The 12,795-nt window shown below is 34.5% G+C and overlaps 1 protein-coding gene across 1 annotated transcript; it reads right to left on the bottom strand.

The window, feature by feature from the left end:
* Window positions 1–913: 913 nt before the first annotated feature.
* LOC128208730 (multiple epidermal growth factor-like domains protein 6) lies at window positions 914–12,444 on the bottom strand. Its single transcript, XM_052912278.1, has 12 exons — window positions 12,421–12,444; window positions 11,658–11,721; window positions 11,333–11,488; window positions 11,012–11,128; window positions 9,498–9,590; window positions 8,905–9,021; window positions 6,862–6,954; window positions 6,275–6,391; window positions 5,198–5,290; window positions 4,603–4,719; window positions 2,563–2,655; window positions 914–978 (listed from the first exon to the last, which is right to left on the bottom strand). Exons 1-12 carry the CDS (start codon window positions 12,442–12,444, stop codon window positions 914–916), a joined length of 1,149 nt encoding a protein of 382 aa, XP_052768238.1.
* Between the last annotated feature and the right edge of the window lie 351 nt (window positions 12,445–12,795).

Raw genomic sequence — 12,795 nt, 5'->3', positions numbered from 1 at the left:
TAGAACCAGGTACATGCATACTACGCAATGAGTTTTTTAAAAGTCGTTATTGATGTATCCTCAAACTTTTGTACAATACACACGCTCAGAACAATATGCCACCATTCAGATGATCTATCCTTATAACACCGTTCGCTCTACCAACTGAGTCAACACTCACACATTCTGACATATGCAAGTTACAATCGTGACACTCCCCCTTCTTTTAAAATTCGACCGGACTCGATACTCTGGACACACCACAATCATTACTCAAATAACGTACTTGGTCATTTGTCACAGCCCACATTGAAAACATTGAGCTGTTACCACCCGAGGTGCTCTGAGATAACAGGTAATTCACAAAAAACCACTCAAATTACACATATTACATCCATGGAATACACTTCATATCTACTCACAAATGCGATTGTCTATCCTATTAAACATGCGTGTTGAAAAATATTATATTACATTGCTGTGATGTTAAGACATGTTTGGTGAAAATACAAAAAGTTTTGGCTCTGTTTATTTAGTTTTAGAATAAATATATACATTTAGCATGATTTCACATCACAGAAAATAATGCACGTCTTATGCTTCAAGTAAATGCATTTTGGAAAAGTAAACACGTGGGACAAAAGTGTTGAGCTAGTGCTAACATGAGTAAAAACACTCAAAAATAGAACAGAAATCCACAGTAACGGTTTACGTAAAATCTTTGTTGCTTGATTGACTAGAAAGTGTATTGTTTGTATTTAACTGGTATCAGGATGATTTATCATTCTATATATAAACATATCAAATTTGAGAGGAAATTGGCGTTCGTTTTAAAGTTCTTATCCAGATGTTTTCAAAAACAAGGTTCCAAAAATGCTGCTCTTTGTTTTGTTCATCAAGTTCATTCTGGTTGACTACCATAATGGTGTGTTGATCAAAGACAGTACAGGAAAACCCCAAGCTGGGATACTGCGATCAGGACAATCGATGCCAGTATCACTGAAACAGAAATGTTCATGAATTATAAACACTATTCGTTTGAAGAAATTATATGTGTAGGCTTACAATTATGTTTACACCAAAATATGTTTATTCTTGGTATAACAGATACCAAAACGAACATCAAGACAAGTCAATACTGAATATTTGTTTTTTTAATGCTACATGTGGGATTCCAACTATTATTTTGTAATTTAATTGTTGTACACATAAGAGCATAACATTCATTTACCAGAAATAATACACCCATGCGGCCGAATATCATACGAAATGAAGTTCAAATTGTTTTGATAAATTGAAATTACAAACAAAATGTACAATATGAATACATGTTTAATTGATATATTGCATAGTTCCTACTGTTTACGTATTGCGAAAATTATTTAATGATAATACTAGACATCAATCAAGACATAAATTGTCGTTTATGCTTTACTTTGATAAGTTAGTTTCTAAGTGTTCTATTTAAGATTGACATGTGTGGTATTTAAAAAAAAGAGAAAGTGGGTGATTCGCCACTGCGATTGTAATTTTGTTATGACCATATATATATGTCGGTTATGTATATTTAATATGTCGATTTAATTTCTAATTGGCAAATCTATACAATCAAAAATGCTTAAAACCACAGCTTAATTACTTGTTGCGGCGCTGCCGCAGAAATTTCCGTTCGGTGAGTAGTTTGTTTGGCAAACACACTTTGACGTAGATGTTGAACACTCTGCGTGGGATACACACTTATCAGTGCTTCCTCTACAGATGGCATCATAACCTATAAATCGAAATTGATACACGTTTAACAATTATTTCTTTTAATTAAATGGACACCAAAGAAAACATCAGTGTGTATCTCATAAAATACTTGCCTGAATTGATGCCGACATTTTCATATCTTTGCAACGTCTTCACGCTTTTGAGTGATTATTATTTACTAGCACACTAATTATATGAGTTGTTTCAAGGTCAATAGATGTGTGGCGGATCCCTAATCTAGTCTAGTGGTAAGACACTTGACTGTCAATCCACGTATTGTCGGTTCGATCCCCGCCTCTTCACTAAAATACTTACCGTCTGCGTGAGGCACGTCAAAAGGGTTCTGTTCGCCAGTGGTGTACGTTTAAGAACAAGGGTAGCATTGGAACCGAGGCCCATGGATAGTCCGGCGTGTCGTCAAATAAACGTAGCCCACTCCCCAGCTACAAAGATCTTATTCACAAAATAAATCTTAGATATTAAGCTACAGGGCTTGTCGCCGATGTTTCCATTGTTTTCATGAGAACAACACATGATTCATCAAGTGGACGGTCCGCTTGTACTTTACTCCGATTGTACATAATAAAGACATTAAATTGTAGTCTCAAACACCCAGGACATATGGCGACCTTCTCCAAAATCATTGAAACAAAGACTGCTGCCGTAACAAGCTTTTAACTTAGTCAATGTTCATTGTAACGGTCTAGTATATATAATTAGATTTTAGCATTTAGAAAGACAAATGTTATATTGACAAAGAAGATATAATTAAAAGAACGAAACGAGTTAGACACATGTACAGAAACATAAGGCTGACTAGCGCATAATTACCGAGTTTGCAAGTAGAGGATGCAGCATTCAGGTCACATATAGCACCCATGGCCGTGTCACAGTCTGTGGCAGCCGTACATGCTTGTCCAATGTCTGAAACAATGATTAATGTAACTGGTGACGGGTGTCAATGGAATTGGGATAAGATTTTTTTTGCATGGATAATAAAACGGAAACGTCTTTCTTTTTGTATGTTGATGAGATATAGTTTAAATCGAATGTAATTTAAACAGATACCAAAACAAACATCAAGATATGTAATTTAAATTTTTAACTAAAGAGAACATGGCTATAGCGCTGCGTTTTATAGTCAGATAAAGAATATAACAAAATCCGATAAATTGAGATTTTTTGGTGTTTTCTGAAAAAGACGTACCTTTGTAGCAGACAGTTTTGTTCGCGCTGGCATGATGATTTGTTGCACAAGCACATACACTGGATGTACAAGCACCGTTTGCCAAACAATCGCCAACTACCGTGCAGGCTGACCCAAAATCTGTAGACACGCGGGTTTTTAGATTCATTTTTTAAAATATGATTCCTTCCCGAAACAAATTTCTTATCAAAACGAATAAAATATATATCGATAAAGCATATACAATGAGAATAAAGTCTAACTTGATGACAAAAAAAATCATCATACTACTAGTGATTGATTCCAAGCTTTCAATTATAAAATATGTGTAAAAGCGTTCAATATATGATTTGTAGATAAACAAATGTTTAGTAAAATGTTTTGCATAAACACGTTAAACACAAGCAGTTGACCTTTGTAAAATAACACTTTATTTGAATACTCGCATTTTTTCGATTCCGGACATTGTCAAAATAAGGGCGAACGTACGCATATTATAGTACCCCTGACTAGAAAAACTCTAAATCAGGAATATAAATCGAAGACTTATGGTATGTAAAAACAAAAAACTTTTCACTGATTAAAGTTATTTGTTAAATGAACTAAATATTTGCATTAAAGGGACTGTACACCAGATTGGCACCAAAAAAAGTTTTTTCTGTTACGAATCTCAGGACAATTATTTAATAAAATGTTTTACTCTTTGTTATCATAATTGTAAAAAAAATACCAAAATGTAAAACAAAAATCGAGTCGGAGACCGAGTTCGAACCGGTGTCGCCGAAATTGCAGTGCAGTGTTGTATCCACTGTGCTACGAAGGCTTACCCTAAATTGTTGGAATATGTAAGCTATATACCTAACATGGTAATATCACGTGATAATATCGACTAGCCAATCACTCATAAGGAATGAATTGTACTAGTTAGAAATACCTAGTTCTCTTTTTTAATGGAAAAATGCGAACAAACTGCGAAAAATAAATTAATTGTAAACTATGTGGTACTTCAGTTAGTAAGTTTCAATACATTGTACACATCGATACCAAGTTTATGTCATTTTTCGACAATTTTCTTTTTTTCACTATTTCATCATACGGAGTACAGCCCCTTTAAGAAACCTGCGGAATGCTTCATAACGGCAGTCTTCAATATTTTCATTCGGGATGGGACACTCCTCCTGTTCCAATCAGATATCATATATTTAGGCCAAACATGTCTACACCTTGCTTAAGTATATCGGTGTACATTTTAAACTTCTCAGGTACGCCCCTGATGAAAAACATTTTTAATATTCGTAGATACAAAACTGTAATGATTTGTCTGGAATTGATTGTTATGTCCAAACATTCTGCATTACTGATGCCGTTAACTATACGTTTTCACATCATCTCAAATTAAAATGTTAAACATGTTCACATTAGTCGTATCAACCAATCGTATTCACTGGATGCATCTTACGCATGCTGACATGAGAGTGCATATTGGCCTCCAATTTACCTCACGTTTATCTTTCAGTTTTACAACTTAACATGCATGACGTCATAATCATGTTCTCCACCCGAGGAAAATAATCTAAGCCCATTGGAACATCGTGTGTAACATCTTAATGACTAGTAAGCGCTCGCTCAGTTCTTCTTATTTTTATACAAACTGATTTAAAAAGTATATATACAAGAGTACTTACTTCCAAGACACTTCGTGCTGTCCTTGCTGGCCACATATCCGGTATTACACGCACATGTTGTTGAGCAGGTCCCATACGATAAACATTCGGCGGTGGAAGAACACGTCTTTCCAAACTCTAACAAAAATAAATATGTAATTCGACATTAGTTATCGGGTTGGAATTTCAGGGCCCGCCTGTTTTCAGTTTAGTACAATTTCGCATAAATGTATAGGATTTAATAATATTATTAGTTACGTTCTTTGTTTGCAAATAACATCGAGTTCCTTTATAAAATTTAATGCTTTTCATTGAAAGGCATTGCTAATAAAACACATACTCTTGACACTTGTACTTGACTCCTATCGTACAATAATTAAGACATTAGTCTCAAACACCCAGGAAAGATAGCGACCTTCTCCCAAATCATTAAAACAAAGACTGCAGCCGTAACAAGCTTTTTAGTTAGTCAATGTTCATTGTACATAACGGTCTAGTATTCATATAGTTTTTAGCATTTAGAAAGACAAATGTTATGACAACGAAGATATAATTAAAAGAACGAAACGAGTGAGACACATGTGTACTAACATAAGGCTGACTAGCGCTTAATTACCGAGTTTGCAAGTAGCGGATGCAGCATTTAGGTCACATATAGCACCCATAGCCGTGTCACAGTCGGTGGCAGCCGTACATGCTTGTCCAATGTCTGAAACAATGGATAATGTAACTTGTAATAGGTGTCAGTGGAATCGAGATAAGATTTTTTTTGCATGGATAATAAAACGGAAACGTCTTTCTTTTTGTATGTTGATGAGATATAGTTTAAAACGAATGTAATTTAAACATATACCAAAACAAACATCAAGATATGTTATTCAAACTATACTTTTAACTAAAGAGAACATGGCTGAAGCACTGTGTATTCTAGTCAGATGAAGAATATAACAAAATCCGATCAATTGAGATTCTGTGGTGCTTTCTGAAAAAGACGTACCTTTGTAGCAGATAGTTTTGTTCGCGCTGACATGATAATTTGTTGCACAAGCACATACACTGGATGTGCAAGCACCGTTTGCCAAGCAATTGCCAACAACCAAGCAGGCTGACCCAACATCTGTAGACACGAGGGTATTAAGTTTTTAGATTCATTTTTTAAAACCAATTACTTATCAAAACGAATGAAATATATAGCGATAAAGCATATACACAAATGAAATACTTTTACATGTCTACACCTTGCTTAAGAATATCGGTGTACATTATAAATGTTTAAGGTACGTCCCTGATGAAAAACATTTTTAATACCCGTAGATACAAAACTGTGATGATTTGTCTGGAATTGATTGTTATGTCCAAACATTCTGCATTACTGATGCCGTTAACTATACGTTTTCACCTCATGTCAAATCAAAATGTTCAACACGTTCCCATTAGTCGTATCAACCAATCGTATTCACTGATTGAGGCTTCTGACATGAGGGAGCATATTGGCCTGCAATTAGCATCACTTTTATCTTTCAGTTTTACAACTTAACATGCATGACGTCATAATCATGTTCTCCACCCGAGGAAAATAATCTAATCCCATTGGAACATCGTGTGTAACATCTTAATGACTAGTAAGCGCTCGCTCAGTTCTTCTTAATTTTATACAAAAGTATTTAAATAGTATATATACAAGAGTACTTACTTCCAAGACACTTCGTGCTGTCCTTGCTGGCCACATATCCGGTATTACACGCACATGTTGTTGAGCAGGTCCCATACGATAAACATTCGGCGGTGGAAGAACACGTCTTTCCAAACTCTAAAAAAAATGAATATTAATTCGACATTAGTTGTCGGGGTGAAATTTCAGGGCCCGCCTGTTTTCAGTTTAGTTCAATTTCGCATAAATGTATAGGATTAAATAATATTATTAGTTACATTTTTTGTATGCAAATAACATAGAGTCCCTTTATACATTTTAATGTTTTTCATTGAAAGGCATTGGTTATAAAACACATACTCTTGACACTTGTACTTGACTCCTATCGTACAATAATTAAGATTTTAGTCTCAAACACCCAGGAAAGATGGCGACCTTATCCAAGACCACTAAAACAAAGACTGCCGTAACAAGCTTTTAAGTCATTCAATGTTCATTGTAACGGTCCAGTATACATATAGTTTTTAGCATTTAGAAAGACAAATGTTATAATGACAACAAAGATATTAAAAGAACGAAACGAATGAGACGCATTTATACTAACATAAGGCTGACAAGCGCTTAATTACCGAGTTTGCAAGTAGGGGATGCAGCATTTAGGTCACATATAGCACCCATGGCCGTGTCACAGTCTGTGGCAGCCGTACAGGCTTGTCCAATGTCTGAAACAATGGATAATCTAATTGGTGACAGGTGTCAATGGAATTGACATAAGAAAATTATTGCATGGATAATAAAACGGCAACGTTCTTTCTTTTTGTATGTTGATGAGATATAGTTTAAAACGAATGTAATTTAAACATATACCAAAACAAACATCAAGATATGAAATTTAAACTATATTTTTAACAAAAGAGAACATGGCTGTAGGGCTGCGTATTATAGTCAGATAAAAATATAACAAAATCTGATCAATTTAGATTCTGTGGTGCTTTCTGAAAAAAACGTACCTTTGTCGCACACAGTTTTGTTCGCGCTGGCATGATGATTTGTTGCACAAGCACATACACTTGGTTTGCCAAGCAATCGCCAACTACATTGCAGGCTGACCCAACATCTGTAGACATGCGGGTATTTACGTTTTTAAATTCATTTTTTAAATATGATTCCTTTCAGAAATCACTTACTTATCAAAACGAATAAAATATATTTTGATAAAGCATATACACTGAGAATAAAGTCTAACTTAATGACAAAATAATCATCATACTACTAGTGATTGATTCCAAGATTTAAATTATAAAATATGTGTAAAAGCGTTCAATATATGATAAGTAGATAAAAAAATGTTTAGTAAAATGTTTTGCAATTTTGCATAAACACGTTAAACACAAGCAGTTGACCTTTGTAAAATAACACTTTATTTGAATACTCGCATTTTTTCGATTCCGGACATTGTCAAAATAAGGGCGAACGTACGCATATTATAGTACCCCTGACTAGAAAAACTCTAAATCAGGAATATAAATCGAAGACTTATGGTATGTAAAAACAAAAAAAACTTTTCACTGATTAAAGTTATTTGTTAAATGAACTAAATATTTGCATTAAAGGGACTGTACACCAGATTTGCACCAAAAATAGTTTTTTTCTGTTACGAATCTCAGGACAATTATTTAATAAAATGTTTTACTCTTTGTTATCATAATTGTAAAAAAATACCAAAATGTAAAACAAAAATCGAGTCGGAGACCGGGTTCGAACCGGTGTCGCCGAAATTGCAGTACAGTGTTGTATCCACTGTGCTACGAAGGCTTACCCTAAACTGTTGGAATATGTAAGCTATATACCTAACTTGGTAATATCACGTGATAACATCAACTAGCCAATCACTCATAAGGAATGAATTGTACTAGTTAGAAATACCTAGTTCTCTTTTTTAATGGAAAAATACGATCAAACTGCGAAAAATAAATTAATTGTAAACTATGTGGTACTTCAGTTAGTAAGTTTCAATACATTGTACACATCGATACCAAGTTTATGTCATTTTTCGACATTTTTTTTTCACTATTTCATCATACGGAGTACAGCCCCATTAAGAAACCTGCGGAATGCTTCATAACGGCAGTCTTCAACACTTTCATTCGGGATGGGACACTCCTCCTGTTCCCACATGATATCATATATTGAGGCCAAACATGTCTACACCTTGCTTAAGTATATCGGTGTACATTTTAAACTCCTCAGGTACGCCCTGGTGAAAAACATGTTTAATACTCGTAGATACAAAACTGTAATGATTTGTCTGGAATATATTGTTATGTCCAAACATTCTGCATTACTGATGCCGTTAACTATACGTTTTCACGTCATCTCAAATTAAAATGTTAAACATGTTCACATTAGTCGTATCAACCAATCGTTTTCACTGGATGCATATAACGCATGCTGACATGAGAGCGCATATTGGCCTCCAGTTTACCTCACGTTAATCTTTCAGTTTTACAACTATACATGCATGACGTCATTATAATGATCCCCACCCGAGGAAAATAATCTTAGCCCAATGGAACATATTGTGTAACATCTTAATGACTAGTAAGCGCTCGCTCAGTCCCTCTTAATTTCACACAAACTGATTTAAAACGTATATATTCAAGAGTACTTACTTCCAAGACACTTCGTGCTGTCCTTGCTGGCCACATATCCGATACTACACACACATGTTGTTGAGCAGGTCCCATACGATAAACATTCGGAGGTTGAAGAACACGTCGTTCCAAACTCTAAAAAATGAATATGTAATTCGACATTAGTTATCGGGTTGGAATTTCAGGTCCTGACTGCTTTCAGTTTAGTTCAATTTCGCATAAATGTATAGGATTTAATAATATTATTAGTTACGTTCTTTGTTTGCAAATAACATCGAGTTCCTTTATAAAATTTAATGCTTTTCATTGAAAGGCATTGCTAATAAAACACATACTCTTGACACTTGTACTTGACTCCTATCGTACAATAATTAAGACATTAGTCTCAAACACCCAGGAAAGATAGCGACCTTATCCAAAATCATTAAAACAAAGACTGCAGCCGTAACAAGCTTTTCAGTTAGTCAATGCTCATTGTACATAACGGTCTAGTATTCATATAGTTTTTAGCATTTAGAAAGACAAATGTTATGACAACGAAGATATAATTAAAAGAACGAAACGAGTGAGACACATGTGTACTAACATAAGGCTGAATAGCGCTTAATTACCGAGTTTGCAAGTAGCGGATGCAGCATTTAGGTCACATATAGCACCCATAGCCGAGTCACAGTCTGTGGCAGCCGTACAGGCTTGTCCAATATCTGAAACAATGGTTTATGTAACTAGTGACAGTCGTCAATGTAACTGAGATAAGAAAATCGTTTCATTGATAATAAAACGGCAACGTTCTGTTGATGAGATATAGTTTAAATCGAATGTAATATAAACAGATACCAAAACAAACCTCAAGATATGTATTTTAAACTATACTTTTAACTTAAGAGAACATGGCTATAGCGCTGCGTTTTATAGTCAGATAAAAAAAATATAACAAAATCCGATCAATTGAGATCCTGTGGTGCTTTCTGAAAAAGACGTACCTTTGTAGCAGACAGTTTTGTTCGCGCTGGCATGATGATTTGTTGCACAAGCACATACACTGGATGTACAAGCACCGTTTGCCAAGCAATTGCCAACCACATTGCAGGCTGACCCAACATCTGTAGGTACGAGGGTGTTACGTTTTTTGGTTCGTAATTTTAAAACCAATTACTTATTAAAATGAATAAAATATATAGCAATAAAGCATATACACTGAGAATAAAGTCTAACTTAATGACAAAATAATCATCATACTGCTAGTGATTGATTCCAAGATTTCAATTATAAAATATGTGTAAAAGCGTTCAATATATGATATGTAGATAAAAAAAATGTTTAGTAAAATGTTTTGCAAAAACACGTTAAACACAAGCAGTTGACCTTTGTAAAATAACACTTTTTTTGAATACTCGCATATTTTGATTCCGGACATTGTCAAAATAAGGGCGAACCCACGCATATTCTAGTACCTCTGACTAGGAAAGCTCTAAATCAGGAATTCAAATCGAAGACTTATGGTATGTAGAAACAAGAAACTTTTCACTGACTAAAGTTATTTGTTAAAATAACTAAATATTTGCTTCATAAAGGCAGTCTTCAACATTTTCATACGGGATGGGACACTCCTCCTGTTCCATCATGATATCATATACTTAGGCCAAACATGTCTACACCTTGCTTAAGTATATCGGTGTACATTATACACTCTTCAGGTACGCCCCTGATGAAAAACATTTTTAATACTCGTAGATGAAACTGAAATGATTTGTATGGAATAGATTGTTATGTCCAAACATTCTGCATTACTGATGCCGTTAACTATACGTTTTCACATCATCTCAAATTAAAATGTTAAACATGTTCACATTAGTCGTATCAACCAATCGTATTCACTGGATGCATCTTACGCATGCTGACATGAGAGTGCATATTGGCCTCCAATTTACCTCACGTTTATCTTTCAGTTTTACAGCTTAACATGCATGACGTCATAATAATGATCCCAACCCGAGGAAAATAATCTAAGCCCGTTGGAATATCGTGTGTAACATCTTAATGACTAGTTGTGCTCGCTCGCTCAACCCCTCTTAATTTTACACAAACTGATTTAAAAAGTATATATATATACAAGAGTACTTACTTCCAAGACACTTCGTGCTGTCCTTGCTGGCCACATATCCGATACTACACGCACATGTTGTTGAGCAGGTCCCAAACGATAAACAGTCGGCGTCGGCAGAACACGTCTTTCCAAACTCTAAAAAAAAAAATATGTAATTCGACATTAGTTATAGGGGTGGAATATCAGGTCCCGCCTGTTTTCAATTTGGTACAATTTCGCATAAATGTATAGGATTAAATAATATTATTAGGTACGTTTTTTTTTGTATGCAAATAACATAAAGTCCCTTTATAAATTTTAATGTTTTTCATTGAAAGGCATTGGTTATAAAACACATACTCTTCACACAGGCATCGACTGCTGCATTGGCAACATAGTCTCCATTACACAGACATTTCGAATTCTTAGTCGAGGTGCTTGTTCCATCGTCAATACAAGCCGTGCCAGAAACGGAACATGTATCGGTTCCACTTACACAGGCAATTCCGTATCCATCTGTAATTAATATATAGATATAAACAACCCACAAAAAAGAATTGTATATTGTACTATGTATTTGTTTTAATTTCATTAATGTTATAATAAAGGTATAATTATAATCAATAAAAAAGTCAATTTCAAAGGGAATACTGTAACAGAAAAACAACTTGAAATAGCAACTTACTGGCAGCACCTCGGACACCTGCTATCAGAGTTGCAAGGATGACAACGACAAGTCTTCTGTAGAACTGGAAATACAAGTCATTCTAAACTGATTACATATTACTTTCGGCCGGACGCTGTAAGTTGCAGTTATAGCAGAACAAAAATATATTTTTCTTCTTATGCTTGTATGTTAACCATACTGCAAAAATATCAAAGATGTACATGTTTGATTATGCCTCATGTTGTACTATTTTTTGATATTGTTTCTCTAAATAAATACTGTTTAAACCAATAATACATGAATTGATATATGCTTTGCAAGGTTTTTTCAAGCTGTCTGTAAAGGCTTATAGATCAAAGAGCTTTGATGAAAAGAAAGCATAAACTAAAATACATGTATGCAGATCAGTATAATTACAGTCTAGTTTATTTAAATTGTATTTTACATACAAAACATTAAATTCGAATAACAAAAAGGTGCAAACTAGAGAAAATATATTCTTACCATTTTGTATCGGTGATGCTTATTCAATCTTCATTTAATCTCTTTTATAAACGTTTTGTAACCGCAAACTAAGTGTCTCTCAAACCACAGATTGGCTGGTTGATCCCATCACAAAACCTTCTTCGGCAGAACAAATCACGTTGACGCATTTGGATGACTTGGACAACTGTGTAAGGATTCCAAATATATCAACCCGCCTTCGAGCTGAATTCTGTTCACCAAAATGAATATTGTGATTAAATGATAACCCCCTTCACAAACATGACTAAATACCTACTGTATCTTCAACGTATTTGTTCATGGGATAGACCCCGCAGAAATAATTGCTAACGATGCCGATAACATTATAAATGATTTTAAACGAAGAAGCTGACCAGGTTTGAACATCGGCTCATAAATATCAATTTAAGCTGTCATAAAAAAACACGTATAGGGACACCCGAATGCCTTCATTTTTATGCGAATCCAGTATGTCGAAAGCGGTAAACTGGCTTCACAAATAACAAATTATCAAGAGAAATGTATAAATTTATGTATAAGGTAACACTCAAATTATAAATGATTAAAACATACCAAAGAAGAAATGCAACATTTTATCCATGACCGATTCTGTTTTAAGCATAATAAAGGACATTTGACGATATTTTCGTTA

This window comes from Mya arenaria, chromosome 11 (assembly GCF_026914265.1).
Source record: "Mya arenaria isolate MELC-2E11 chromosome 11, ASM2691426v1".
NCBI lineage: Eukaryota > Metazoa > Mollusca > Bivalvia > Myida > Myidae > Mya > Mya arenaria.
The sequence above is the reverse complement of the archived record's forward strand: the minus strand, read 5'-3'. Positions and strand labels throughout refer to the sequence as shown.

Excerpts from the sequence above, each read along its gene's own strand:
- LOC128208730 (XM_052912278.1), bottom strand. The coding sequence starts at position 12,444 with ATGAACAAATACGTTGAAGATACA. Across the intron at positions 9,591-11,011 it reads CAGCACGAAGTGTCTTGGAA|ATATTGGACAAGCCTGTACG; the intron begins GTAAGTACTCTT and ends CCATTGTTTCAG. Across the intron at positions 9,022-9,497 it reads ATCCGCTACTTGCAAACTCG|AGTTTGGAACGACGTGTTCT; the intron begins GTAATTAAGCGC and ends TTCATTTTTTAG.